This window comes from Podarcis tiliguerta (genome assembly GCF_965153285.1).
Source record: "Podarcis tiliguerta genome assembly, chromosome: 3".
Taxonomy (NCBI): domain Eukaryota; kingdom Metazoa; phylum Chordata; class Lepidosauria; order Squamata; family Lacertidae; genus Podarcis; species Podarcis tiliguerta.
This window is the reverse complement of record NC_139536.1, coordinates 33,040,811-33,054,758: the sequence shown is the minus strand read 5'-3', so window position 1 is coordinate 33,054,758 and position 13,948 is coordinate 33,040,811. Positions and strand designations below refer to the sequence as shown.

The 13,948-nt window shown below is 40.9% G+C and overlaps 1 protein-coding gene across 1 annotated transcript in view; it reads right to left on the bottom strand.

Annotated features, from left to right (window-relative positions):
* Positions 1-13,948, bottom strand: part of ALK (ALK receptor tyrosine kinase) — a 564,868-nt gene that overhangs the window by 111,512 nt on the left and 439,408 nt on the right. Inside the window, exon 9 of the mRNA XM_083434390.1 lies at positions 10,123-10,292. Within this exon, the coding sequence (XP_083290516.1) occupies positions 10,123-10,292 (170 nt within the window). The remainder of the gene's footprint in view (positions 1-10,122; positions 10,293-13,948) is intronic.

Here is a 13,948-nt window from a genome sequence, read left to right as displayed (position 1 = left end):
CCCATGGGTTGGAGGAGAAGGTCTGTAGTGGAGAGCTTTGGGGTTAGAGTTTTTAATTATATGATGCAAACTGGAGGATTAAAACTTGCATATCCAAGATACTTTCCTCTAATCTTCTATTCAGATACCAACATGTATATAATTTATTGCAATGTGACAAAACCACCCTTATCTAAACTTATTTTAGTTGAATTTTGTATCTTTAGTAAATTGCAAGACTTGACCTGTGCTGGTATTTTCAGTGTGATTCCTAGAAGACCAAAATCTAAGCTGCTTCTGCAGTAGGTCAATTTAATTAAAGTGTAATTTAATTAACTTTGGCATGGGTAAATAATTTACTTTATTTCAGAGCAGCCAAGTGAGAAGTTCCCAAATGTTAATGTGTGTATCACATGGAGTCCAGCACGCTCTCTCTCTCTTTCTGCAACCAGATGTCCATAGAAAGATAGCATGTGGCTATCTCCTGCAGATATTGTTTTTCTGTATATCTACATATGGAAAATCACAGCAACCTACATTATAGCTTCCCAGTTCTATTGCGATATGCACTTACAACAACCCTTTGCATGTTTGCAATGTTTGCTTGATTCACAAATATCGAACCAGGGCCTATTGAAAGCAAGCTGACTTCTGAAAACAAGCAGCAAAACCTCTGATCCTTCATCAGATGTCCAGATAACCGCTGTGTCCAGTCCTCCAAAAATGGACCAAGTTTTTCCTGCATCCAGCTACAATTCTTTGCCTGACGCTCTCAGAATTCAAATTTAAAACTGGCTCCAAATTTGTCTACTTCTCCCACTAGCTGGAAGATGTTACATTTCCAAACTTTGATGGGTGTTACATTCCAAAAGGCTAGAAAGAGATTCCTAGTTATTAAGGGACATTACTTTGTTAAAGTCAGTTCCTGGCAGCTATCTGTTTCTCTTCAAAGTCATCAAGACAGAATGATCTCATAGCAACGCTCACTATCATTAATTCAGATTAAGCACCATACTTCACCAGTAAGAATGTACTGAATGCAGTGCTTGGAATGAACCATTTCACTGAATTAATTAATTAAAAAAAAAAACTTTAATACATGTGAAAGTAGTTCCTATAATTTCCTAGATGAGTAGAATGTAGTACAGTGGTACCTCGCAAGACGAATGCCTCGCAAGACGAAAAACTCGCAAGGCGAAAGAGTTTTTTGTTTTTTGAGTTGCTTCGCAAGACGAATTTCCCTATGGGCTTGCTTCGCAAGACGAAAACGTCTTGCGCCTTCCGTCAATGCATTCCTATGGGAAACCGTCAATGCATTTCCTATGGGAAACCGTCAATGCACAGTGGTGCTTCGCAAGACGAAAAATTCACAAGACGAAAAAACTCGCGGAACGAATTAATTTCGTCTTGCGAGGCACCACTGTAGTAGTAATAATAATAATAATAATTTTATTATTTATAGCCTGCCCATCTAGCTGGGTTTCCCCAGCCACTCTGGGTGGCTCACAGCACATATCAGAACATACTAAAACATCAAACACTATAAACTTCCCAATACAGGACTGCCTTCAGATGTCTTCTAAAACTCAGACAGTTGTTTATTTCCTTGACATCTGAAGGGAGGGTGTTCCATAGGGAGGGCGCCACAACCTCTGCCTGGTTCCCTGTAACCTCACTTCTCGCAGTGAGGGAACCAGCGGAAGACCCTCGGAGGAGGAACTCAGGGCTGAATGATGGGGGAGGAGATTCTGCTTCAGGTATAATGGGCTGAGGCCGTTTAGTTTTGTTATGGAGGAACTTTGGGCTATTTTAAAAATTCAATTCCATTTTAATTCAATAATTTTTATATATAGGCGTTTCACTGCACTTAACTCAGTTTGATTGTGGCCATTGCACTTACCATTTTTATCTATCTGAAAAGTGATGCTTTTATTTAAGCTTAAAGGTCATAATTGTTGGGGGAAATTAATAAAATGATTATTCCTATTATACCGTGTGATGTTTTCTTAGTTCTTAAGTATATTTTACACTTTAGCAAAGCAGCTTGTAAAATTCTGAAGGCTGGAAAAAATGCTGAGGACCACAATGAATCAATTGTGTGTGTGTGTGAGGGAAACTTCTATTTTAACTACAGTCGTATCTTGGAAGTCAAATGGAATCTGTTCCGGAAGTCCGTTCGACTTCCAAAATGTTTGGAAACCAAAGTGTGGCTTCTGATTGGCTGCAGGAAGCTTCTGCAGCCAACCAGAAGCCGCGGAAGCCCCATCAGACGTTCAGCTTCCAAAAATAGTTTGCAAACCGGAACAGTCACTTTTGGGTTTGCAGTGTTCGGGAGCCAAACTGTTCGAGAACTAAGCTGTTCAAAAACCAAGGTACGACTGTATTCTGATATAGGAATGTATATAGTATAGTTAAAAGTTAGGGGGTAGTTAATCCACATTAAGGAATCCTGAATATACATTAATGATAGGCAAAATCCCCTAAGCTTGATTTGAAATCAGTTCAGTACTTGTGAACTTCTTTGCTTTGAAAACTTAGAAAAAGCTTGCCTATTTTTCTAAGAGTTTGTTCCCAGCTCCTAATGTTGGCTCTTAATGACTTGTTCACACTTCCGCTTGTCCCATGCTTTCTAGGCATGAGTCTGAGCCATTTTCTGTTTGCCCTGCTGCTTTTCCTCGGAAATCAACTCTTTACAACTGAATCAGAGCAAACATCAACCTGAGGAAAACCCAAGTGATGTTTGCTGCAGTTCAGTGGTAAAGAGAGAGGAGAATTCTTTACCACTGACCTGGAGGCAGTGGCATAGCATGGGTTGCCAGTGTCCAGGGCTACACAGAGGAATGGAAACATTCTTCTTCCTGGGGAGAAGTGGTGGGATGAGTGGAAGTCTGGATGAACCTGTTCTGCTTTCACTTTTGCTATTATAAAACACTTTTTAGTGAATTATCAACTACCTCTAGAAATCATCTATTTTTCATCCACATTCCGGATACTAATCACAGTTCAGATAGAGATATGCAAAAGCTTCCAAAGGGTGGTTTTTCAGGCTCAAGAGAACTACATTTAGAACTTCCCAGCCTAAATATGGATTGTAAGTGACTTGAGGCAGAGATTTGTGTTTTGCTTACGTTACTCTGTAAATAACTATTTCACACACCATATTTCTTATAGACTAAATATTGGACTTTGCACAACCTGATCTCTCTCTCTCTCTCTCTCTCTCTCTCTCTCCCCACCATATGTGTGTATACATTTTAGAGCCACTTTTGTTATAAACCTTTACCATTTAATTTCTTTAGCACATACCTAAGGGAACAGGATATGACTTTAGCTCTTCCACATACTTTTGTTTTTGAACATATTTTTAAACTGCTCCTGATTAACTGAATGCACTGACTGCTTCCACATATTGTTTTATTTCCCCTGAGATCACACAGAGTATATACATTATAGGAACAGGGTAAGTGCGCCATCCGAGGAAAACGTCAATGTGATTATCATTCACAAACGTGCACAGATGTGCACCTGACCATAGAAAAAAGAAAGCAGTAAAATTAAGTGTAGAAAGTTAATGTTAAGACAAGCTATGCAAGCATATACCACACGTATACAAGCATGGATGCAGTTAAAGGGGGAAATGTTACCATGGCAACACATAAATAAATTATTACTCCTAAATGATGCTAGCAAAATACTAAAGCTGTCTTCAAAGGAGAGCATAGATAAATGGAACACAGCTAAATGGAATGAAGCAACTATGTCTTCCTATGGAGAGAGGAATGGCTAAATAAGACAAATGTTGATATTTTTATCTTATATATTAATTATGCATCCCATGTCAGTGTCCCCTTTGTATTAGCAGCCTTTGTGTTCCTTCAAGAGTCAGAAAGATGAAAGACACTTTCTGCATAATATCCCAGGAGACAAGGTAGCCCATATAATGAAATCCATTTTTTTCCTAGGGCTTTAAGTTGAACAAAGAGATAAGGCTTGGGACCTAACAATGCAACAAACAGTAAATGTATCCTTTGCAACAAGGGCTTATCAAGACTGCGACCTCCCATATTTCTATATCAGGCACAACCAGGAGTGTGGGAAAGGCCCTGAGATGAATAGAAACTCTTGTGGCTTCCAGCCAATTCTTTCTTTATTAGACAGATTTCCAGTTAATAGTCCCAAATGGTTAGATGATGCATGCTGTCAATGAAAGCAGTAAGGTGAAGGTTTTCTGATAGGTAAGGAAAGCTATGTGTTTGAATGCTACACTCATCAGAGTGTGGAAAAACTGGTGAGACTGTTTTAGATGAAGAGGGGCACCTGTTTGTGTGAGTGAGTGAGTGAGTGAGAGAGAGAGAGAGATAGAAAGTTTGCTAAAGGTGAAGTCACTATCCCACTATCCATAGGGCCACATGGAGGGATGGAAACGGATGGAGTAGGCATGCACATTCAACTGCCTAACGGCATCCGCATCACCCAGGAAATCATAAGCACAGAGATTAGAAAAGAAGAGTCGTTCTGTTGTCGGGAGAGGTCACTTCCTGGTTCGCATGGAGAAGCCGTTTTCAATGGAGCCCAGCAACGGAAGCATGCAGCCGTATTGAGGCAGCATTGGGTGTTGAAATTTGGCACCTTTAACAATTATTTGTTTTTTAATATTCTTTATTGAGTTTTGCATTGATTAATTATACACATTTTCCATTCTTTCTTCAAAATAAGTTAACTTATACGTGAATATAAACCAAAATAAATCAATACTTCTTCGCAAGTGACTCCTCTCCACCTTATTGCAGCTTCTTATTTCTTCTCTTTTTAACTGTTTTCCTTATTTCACTTCTCTTACATAATATATGTTATCTATCTGTTATTTACTCTGCAAACATCAGTCTAAACACATCAAAGATTTTGTTTGAGAACAATGTTTTTCCAGGTACTCTTTAAAACAGTCCCACTCATTTTTAAACTTTTGGTTTGGTTGATTTCTAATTACTTCTGTCATTTTTGCTATTTCCAAATATTCACAAAAATTGATTTGCCATTCTTCCTTCGTAGGTGTCCTATCCCCTTTCCAATTTTTAGCGATCAGCATTCTTGCTGCAGCTGTAGCATATAGGAACACCCTCCTTTTATCATTTGAGATATCACTCGTCAGACTACCTAGAAGAAAGGCTTCTGGCTTCTTCACAAATATTTGTCTAAACTTTTTTTTTAATTCCTCATAGACAATGTCCCATTTTTAAAATTTAAATTTAATTTTTTTTATCACAACCCCACCACATATGGTACATTGTTCCTTTCATTAGCCTACACCTCCCAGCATGCATTTGAGTTTGTTTTATATATTTTGGGCAATTTGCTGGGGGTCATGTACCATTTATATAGCATTTTCCTAAAATTTTCCTTTATTGTGTAGCAAGCTGTGAATTTTTGCCATAATTTTCCCCAATCTGGATGGAATAACCAAAGCCCTTTGACCATTTGACCATCACTTCTTTGACTTCTTCATCCTTAATCTCCCAGTCCAGCAGTATTCTGTACATTTTGGATAGTATTTTCTTTTTATTTTGAAGTAAATCTTTTTCCAACTTTGATATTTCTGTGACAAACCCAAATTTCCTATCTGCTTGAAAACATTGTTTAGTTGGTGGCATTGTAGCCAATTCGAAAAGTGATGTTTGATTTCTTTAATTTTTTTTTAGCTTAAGTTGGTGTCAGGGAACTGCCATCGGAGCTGGAGGCAGAGAGAAGGCTCCAGAGGGATGCCGGAGAGGGTCCCAGTAGGGAGAGAGGCAGCCCATCCTCTGGGGAAGGAAATCAGCGTAACACCAGTGGAGAAGGGGGGCAGATGGGGGAATCGGAGAGGTGGCTCCAGGACTCCTCGCCGGAGACCAGCGGAGAGAGTACGGGTACTCCGCTGCCCACACCCTCCCTGCGCAGAAGACTTCCGCGCAGGGAGAGTAGGAGGAGACTGGGCGTCAAACAGCTTTTATGCTGGAAGAGGTTCAAGAAACGCCCACTGATGGATTCTGCCAGCGACTGAGGCAGCCACGAAATTTGAGGCTGTCCAGACAGAAAGGGTTCAACCAGGTAACCTAGCCAGGAGTGGCGGCAACTTACGCACGAGCAACCCCTAGAATCATTACAGTTGGTTTTGATCTTCCTCTAGAATTTCTTTGTAAGTTACGGTACCTACTTTCCCCCCATGTTCTTCCTTTATACTAAAACGGCCTCTAGAGGTGATAACTACCAGGGTGTCTTTGGTTCCAGCAAATTTTTATACCTGTCCCATACTGTATATAATGATTTTCAAATTATATGATTTAGAAAGCCCTTATGAACTTTAACTTTTTCATAGCCTAAATAGGCGTGCCACCCAAATCTGTTGTCTCATCCTTCCATGTCCAGTATATCAGTATTTTGCAGTCATCCATTCCTTTAACCAACAAAGGCATGAAGCCTCATAACAGAGCTTTAGATCTGGTAGAGCAAAGCCCCCTCTTTCTTTAATATCTGTTTGTAATTTATATTTAATTTTGGGTTTCTTCCCTTGCCAATTAAATTTCGATAACTCCTTTTGCCAATCCCTAAAGCACCCAAGTCCCCCCCCCCCCCATTGGGATCATCTGAAATAGAAACAACATTTTGGAAGCACATTCTTTTTAATTGTTGATATTCTTCCCCAAAGCGACAGGTTTAATGTGTTCCAAATTTCCAAATCTTTTAAAAAATTTCTTTCCATATCTTATAGTTATCATTAAATAAATTGATGTTTTTTGCTGTAATCCAAATTCCTAGGTATTTTATTTTTTCGTTATCATCAAACCAGACTTCGTTTGTAATTCCTGTTTTTCCTGGTCCCGCATATTTTTTACCAACAATTTTCTTTTGCTTTTGTTCAGTTTAAATCCTGACACCTGACGGAATTCATACATTCTTTTTAGAGTTTTTGGTATACTTTCTAATGGATTTTCTGTTGTTATTATAAGATCGTCCGCAAAGGCTTTTAACTTAAAGGATTTATTTCCTAGTGTAATCCCTTTTATTTCCGAGTCTGTTCTTACTGCCTTTGTCAGTAATTCCAGAACCATGATAAACAATAATGGAGAGAGTGGGCAACTTTGTCAGGTTCCTTTTCTTATTTTGAAGCTCTCTGATAATTCATTATTTATAATCAATTTAGCTTTTTGGTTCTTTATTCCCCCTTTGAATATTTCTGCTAACCACATTGATTCTATAGTTCTTTCCATAAATTTCCATGAAACATTGTCAAATGCTTTTTCGGCGCCTACCAAACATAAATGCTGCTTGCTTGCTGAGTCTCATTTCTAAATATTCTAGAATATCGAGCACCATTCTCATGTTTCTAGATTTAGGTAGGTAGCCGTGTTGGTCTGACGCAGCTGAAATAAATAAAATAATTGTTCAGTAGCACCTTAGAGACCAACTAAGTTTCTTCTGAGTATAAGCTTTCGTGTGCATGCATACTTCTTCAGATACACTGAAACAGAAGTCACCAGAACCTTAAATATAGTGGGAGGGTGGGGTGGGGTTTTTCTCAGAAGGGCAGTAGGAGATGGATGATTGACTCAATGGGTATGGTAAACCTGTTGACGACTGTTAGCAACTGCAATTAATCCTATAGGACTAATTTGTCCTCCCACTATATATAAGGGTCTGGTGACTTCTTTTTCAGTGTATCTGAAGAAGTGTGCATGCACACAAAAGCTTATACTCAGAACATTCTCATGTTGTTGCTCATTTGTCTACCCGGTAGAAACCCTGCTTGGTCTTCGTTTATAACACCTTTCAATATTTTCTTTAACCTGTTTGCCATCACATCTGCAAATAGTTTATAAACATTGTTCAAGAGTGATATAGGTCTATAGTTTTTGATTGATGTCAAATCTGTTCCCTGCTTTGGGATCAACATTATAAACACTTCTTGCCATGACTCCTTTAGGATCTTCCCCTCTTTTAGGATCTTATTCATGACTGTCTTAAGTGGTGCTGAAAGCATGTCTTCCAACTTCTTATAGTAAATTGTTGAGAGTCCGTCCGATCTGGGAGATTTTCCTAGCTTCACCTTTGCTTGATGAATTTCCATCATTGTTATGGGATTGTTTAAATATTCAATTTTATCATTTGTGATTTTTGGAAATTTACTTTGACTTAAGTATTTTTCTATTTTCTCATCAGCTTCCTTACCTGCTTGGTAGAGATCTTTAAAACATTTTGGAAAACTTTTGCTTATTTCCTCGGGTTCATCAATTATTTCCCCTACTTCTATGACTTTTTGTATCATTTTTTCTTTTTGTTTCTTCTTTAACTGCCAAGCCAGCATTCTATCTGATTTGTTAGCAAATTCAAAACTTTTGTTTTAGCCATTTTAATTTATGTTCAATTTTGTTGTTTAAAAATATGGAGAATTGGGTTTGCAACATTTTGATATTTTGTTCTGCGGTCTCGTTTTTTGGGGTTTTTCGGCCTTTCTAATTTGTACTTATCTCTTTCCTAATTTGCTCCATTTTGTTTTCTCTAATTTTCTTCTGGATGGCACTTTGTTGGATACAGAAACCTCTCATAACAGCCTTGCTAGCATCCCATATTACTTTGATGTCAGTTTCCCGATTTATATTTATTTCAAAAAAATATTTTAAGGCCTCTTGTGCTTTTAATTTTTTTTTTTATTGTTGAAAATATTTTCATTCATTCTCCATCTCCATCTTAATTTTCTACTGTTTCTCAGCTCTAAGTAACTGGATTGTGGTCCGAGATCAGTCTTAGTTGGATTTCTGCTTTTTTGTTTTCAATATTAGGTTACTTGACAGCCATATTGCATCAATTCTCCCTGCTGACTGTTTTGCATCTGAGAAGTGAGTAAATTCTTTCTCGTTTGGGTGTTTAAGTCTCCATACATTCTATAGATTGAAGTTCTCAACCAGTTGGAAGAAGGTCATTGGTAATCTTCCTCCATTAGATTCTTTTTCTCTAACCCTTAACAATTTTGTGCCCAGGGCAATCACTCCTGAGGTTTCCCCCACACTATGCCACTGCCTGGAGGTTACTTTTATGTCCTAATTTATACTCTGCTTGGAAATGTGCAAATAAAGTACATATTACCAGCACTGCAGTAGTTCACTCTGGAGTGCAGAAGCACATCATGACAGCTTCCATGCCTACAAGCTTTTGCCATGACCTCCAGCACAGCCCATAAATATAGGGAGTTGTGCTGATCATATAGAAAGAATTCATTTTTGTGCTAATGCAAATGTTATGTCAGTGCAAGAATTTCAGTTTACCAGATTGAAAGATCCACCTCCTCCCAAAACATTCTGTTCTGTGGATTCTCTTGATTCCCACTAGACCATTTTAGGGGGCGCAGGAGGTGCATGAGGAAAGAGAGGGGGGAAATCCCCAATGCACAAGCACAGGGTTTCTGCTGACAGTGCCAATTTAGTGAATCCCACCCTGTATCTATAGAAGTAACACAGCTGACTACAGTCATTTCCTTGTTTCCTGTAAGTATGTTCCAATGAATGTATGGGTGCTTTTGCCGGCATAGGTTCCCCGTACAAAACACACTGAGCTTTAACAAATAAATCACGAGCCAACTGAAATGTCATCATTTAGTTTTAAACTGCTAGAGCAAAGTAGGAACCCTATTAAAAAAACCCTCCATACAGCCCTGCTTTATTATTTCCTTCACTCTACAACTTCCCAGAGCTGAACTACCCTGCATTCCTCTTCCAGTGCACCAGTGAATGACTATTTTCTCCTAGAATGCCTAGAGTAGGAATCTAGGCCTTGCTGACTGCTTCGCAAGCAGTCTTTCTTAGTCATCATGTGGAAGTGCAAGAGGTGAAGGGTTTAAGTTACCAGTTGAAAGTTAATTCTTTGCACACGGTTGGTTGGTGAAAGCCAGTGAGGAGAAAAGGGGTGTTCAGCTGGCTCAGGCTTTCAATACCTCCCCCAGAAAAGAAATATGTGGTGGTTGCTCTGCCCACAAGTTAAAAGCAAGTTGAGAAGGGGGTTTGGCTCTTGTTGGTTGCTCCAATATGGGCAATTTCCTGTCCTTCTCTCAAGAAATCCAAACATCCATTAAATTGAAAAAGGCAAAGAATGAAAAAGAAGCATGATGTCTCCTACCTGTCTGATACATCCGTGAGAGGCCTGAGCATCTTCTGCCACACCCCCAATCCTTTTCTATTTTCCAAGTGCCAGAGTTTCCTGCTCTGTTCCTTCCCAGTCTTGTTCTCGACAAGGACCAGGGAAACATCTCCAAGAAAGATGCCTTGGAGGAGCCATGACAACCGGAGCTACAAGTAAAAGATTGGTACAAAGCAAATTAAAACAGGGTAATCACAACCAACAACCTCTTTTCTTCCACTTCCACCCATGTGGCCACCAAATTCTTTCTTTCTACCATTCTCCTTAAGGATGAACTGCACTGCAATACGCTGCCAGTGGGAAACTAATGGTCCATGGAGTTCCCCCACCGCAGAAAATATTTTACTCACTCTACCCTTAGCAAGTGCTGTGCAGATTTGTTTCCACATAGCAGCAGCTTGGGACTGCATAGAACATAAGAAGAGCCTGCTGGCTCAGGCCCATGACCCAGCAACCTGATCTCAACCAGATGCTTATGGGAAGCCCCAAAGGAGGAGCTGAACACAACAGCACTCGCCCTGCTTGTAATTTCCCTGCAACCGGCAGCCAGAAGCATATTGACTCTGACAGTGGAGACAGAATATAACCATTGTAGCTGGTAGCCACTGATAGCCTTATCCTCAATCAGTTTGTCTAATCCTCTTATAAAGCCATGCAAGTTGATGGCCATCAATACTTCTTGCAGGAGCAAATTCTACAGTTTAACTACGTGCTGTTAGAAGACAATATTTGCTGCCTGGATATTGCCTGTGGACATCACCTTTCCTTGCCATGCCATATACACCATGCAATGTTCTACAGGAGCTGCTGTGCAAAACAATGGCTACGGCAGGGATATTTAGGGAACCATTTCAGAGAAGGGGCTTTTAGCCCATCTTTAAGCATTGGCCTCAGTGAGCGGAAATGAAGCTAAAAAGAAACCAAAGAAGTGCAAAGCAGCAATTAATGCCCCCAAACCTACTGATACGGAAAGCATTTCACTTGTTTTCACAAGATGCTATCCAAATTGTGCTTGAAACAGAATTCCGTAATCCTCGAGCTGCTGCAGAAAATGTCTGTTTCCGGTGGAGATTTCTGTAGTCTCTCCATGAGACAGAATACAGAGAAATGCCTTATGAGAAAATCTTAAGTGCTGGGGAGAGGGTCATATGGGAGGAGACTTTCCTAAGATCAGTGCTTTTTTCCAGAGGGACACAATAATAATAATAATAATAAAATTTATTTATATCCCGCCCTCCCCAGCCAAAGCCAGGCTCAGGGCGGCTAACAACACTAAAATAGTGCAACATTATAAAACATTATAAAAATTAATTAAAATCAAAATTGATGGCAACCATAAACTAAAGTTCTGTAAAGATTGCCAAAGGAGGGAGTCAGGCTGCGCCCTGACCAAAGGCCTGGTGGAACAGCTTTGTCTTGCAGGCCCTGCGGAAAGATGTCAAGTCCTGCAGGGCCCTGGTCTCTTGTGACAGAACGTTCCACCAGGTTGGAGCCGCAGCTGAAAAAGCCCTGGCTCTAGTTGAGGCCAGCCTAACCTCTCTGTGGCCTGGGACCTTCAAGATGTTTTTATTTGAAGACCGTAAGTTCCTCTGTGGGGCATACCAGGAGAGGCGGTCCCATAGGTACGAGGGTCCTAGGCCGTATAGGGCTTTGAAGGTTAAAACCAGCACCTTAAACCTGATCCTGTACTCCACCGGGAGCCAGTGCAGCTGGTATAGTACCGGATGAATGTGATATCGCAGCGAAGACCCTGTAAGGAGTCTCGCCGCGGCATTCTGCACCCGCTGGAGTTTCTGGGTCAGTCTCAAGGGCAGCCCCACGTAGAGCGAGTTACAATAATCCAGTCTGGAGGTGGCTGTCGCGTGGATCACAGTGGCTAGGTCAGGGCGAGAGAGGTAAGGAGCCAACTGCTTAGCTTGGCGGAGATGAAAAAATGCCGCCTTTGTTATAGCTGCAATCTGCGCCTCCATGGAGAGGGAGGTATCGAAGATTACACCCAAACTCTTAACAGACTGTTGCCTGAATTGATGGGGAAGAGTATAAACATTTAGGGCTTTAAAGGTAGGAATAAACACTTTTACGCAGCACCCACCATGCCACAGTGCTGCTCCCTTCTCCAGGCTAGCTATGCTACTGCTTTTAGCTCTCCCAGAAACAAATTTGCAGCCTGTGCAAGATGGGTATTTGGTCTCATCCAGCATGAACCTCTTTGTATTATGTTCTTCAAAACAGGTAAATATGAATACCAATCTGCACCTGTAAACAGGCGGCCTACCATGTTCTATATTAGTTGAAGTTTCCAAACTGTCTTCCAAATGGGCCCCACACAGAGTGTGCCATAATAGACTGATACAAAAGAAGCCCAAGCATGAATGACAGTGCCTTAGCCTCTATCCTCTAGCAGCAGGCAAAACCAGCATGTTAGCCAAACTTGATAACAGGCACTCTGGGTGCCACCTGCCACCTGGGACTCCAAGCATCCCCAGCCTGCAAAACTGGTCCCTACAGGAGAGTGTGACTCAGTTCAGAACAGGCATATCCCTAGGCAGCCAATTCAGTTTATTCCCCTCTACAATCAGTTTCATTTTATCTGGATTGATCTTAACTTTATTCCTCTTCATCCAGTTCACCACTGATTGCAGGTGAGCACTGAAGCACAGCAGTGCTTCAGCTGGATTTGATGAAAAGGAAAAACAGAGCTGGGTTTCATCAGCATACCGATGCCACTAAACTTCCTATCCCCTGGCAACCTTTCCCAGTGTTTTTGTGGTGTTGGGCAGCATGGGAGACATTACTGAACTCTTAGAGCAGCGGTGGGAAAGCTCTGGCCCACAGGCCTAATTAGCAGCACAGTTTTTCCAAATGCCCACCAGCCCCACACCTAACATCAGGTGTGACTTCAGTCAGGTAAAGATGCAGCTGCAAAAGAACAAATGGGTGCCGAAAGCACACTCCCAACTATTTCTTGGGAAGCAGGGCTTGCTGACAGCACCTATCATAGAATCATAGAGTTGTAGAGTTTTAAAGGACTCCAAGGGTAATCTAATCCAACCTCCTGCAATGCAGGAATCTCAATGATGTATGATCATACATGACAGGTGGCCACCCAACCTCTGCTTAAAAACCTCCAAGGAAGGAGAGTCCACAACCTCCCAAAGCAGGGGTGAAATGAGACCCCCAAGTGCATTTGCACACACAGGCTGGGAGCCTCAATGGTGCCCCTCTGGAGGCCTCACCCGGGGCAAAAAACCCAGCTAGGTCCCCCTCCCAGCTGCAGCTCTGCCTAAAGGAGACTGTTCCACTGTTGAATAGTTCTTACTGTCATGAAGTTCTTCCTGATGTTTAGTTGGAATCTCCTTTCTTGTCACTTGATTCCATTGGTTCGAGTCCTACCCTCCAGAGCTGGAGAAAGCAAGTTTGTTCCATCTTCCATGTGACAGCCCTTGAGATATTTGAAGATGATTGGTGATGACAACAAACCTCTCTGAAGCTGCCCTCCTTCAAGTATGGTTTAGGTTCAAACTGTGCTTGCAAATGGACATTTTCCTTCTGCAGACCAGCTTTGAATGCTGCTTTGTTGCTCTGCGTTGGAAAAAATATATCCATTTGCAGGCACGGTTTGAATCCAAACTGTATCTGCAAATGGACAGAGCAAGAGTTCACTGACAGCCACCAATAAATTGATCAGCGCTAACAGTGACACTCTTTTATTGTGGAAAAGCAATAAAATATTTTGTTTTTCTTTTTTAAAAAGAAAATAATGATCAACTGACATCATAATGCCACCAAGTGATGGACAGGTGGG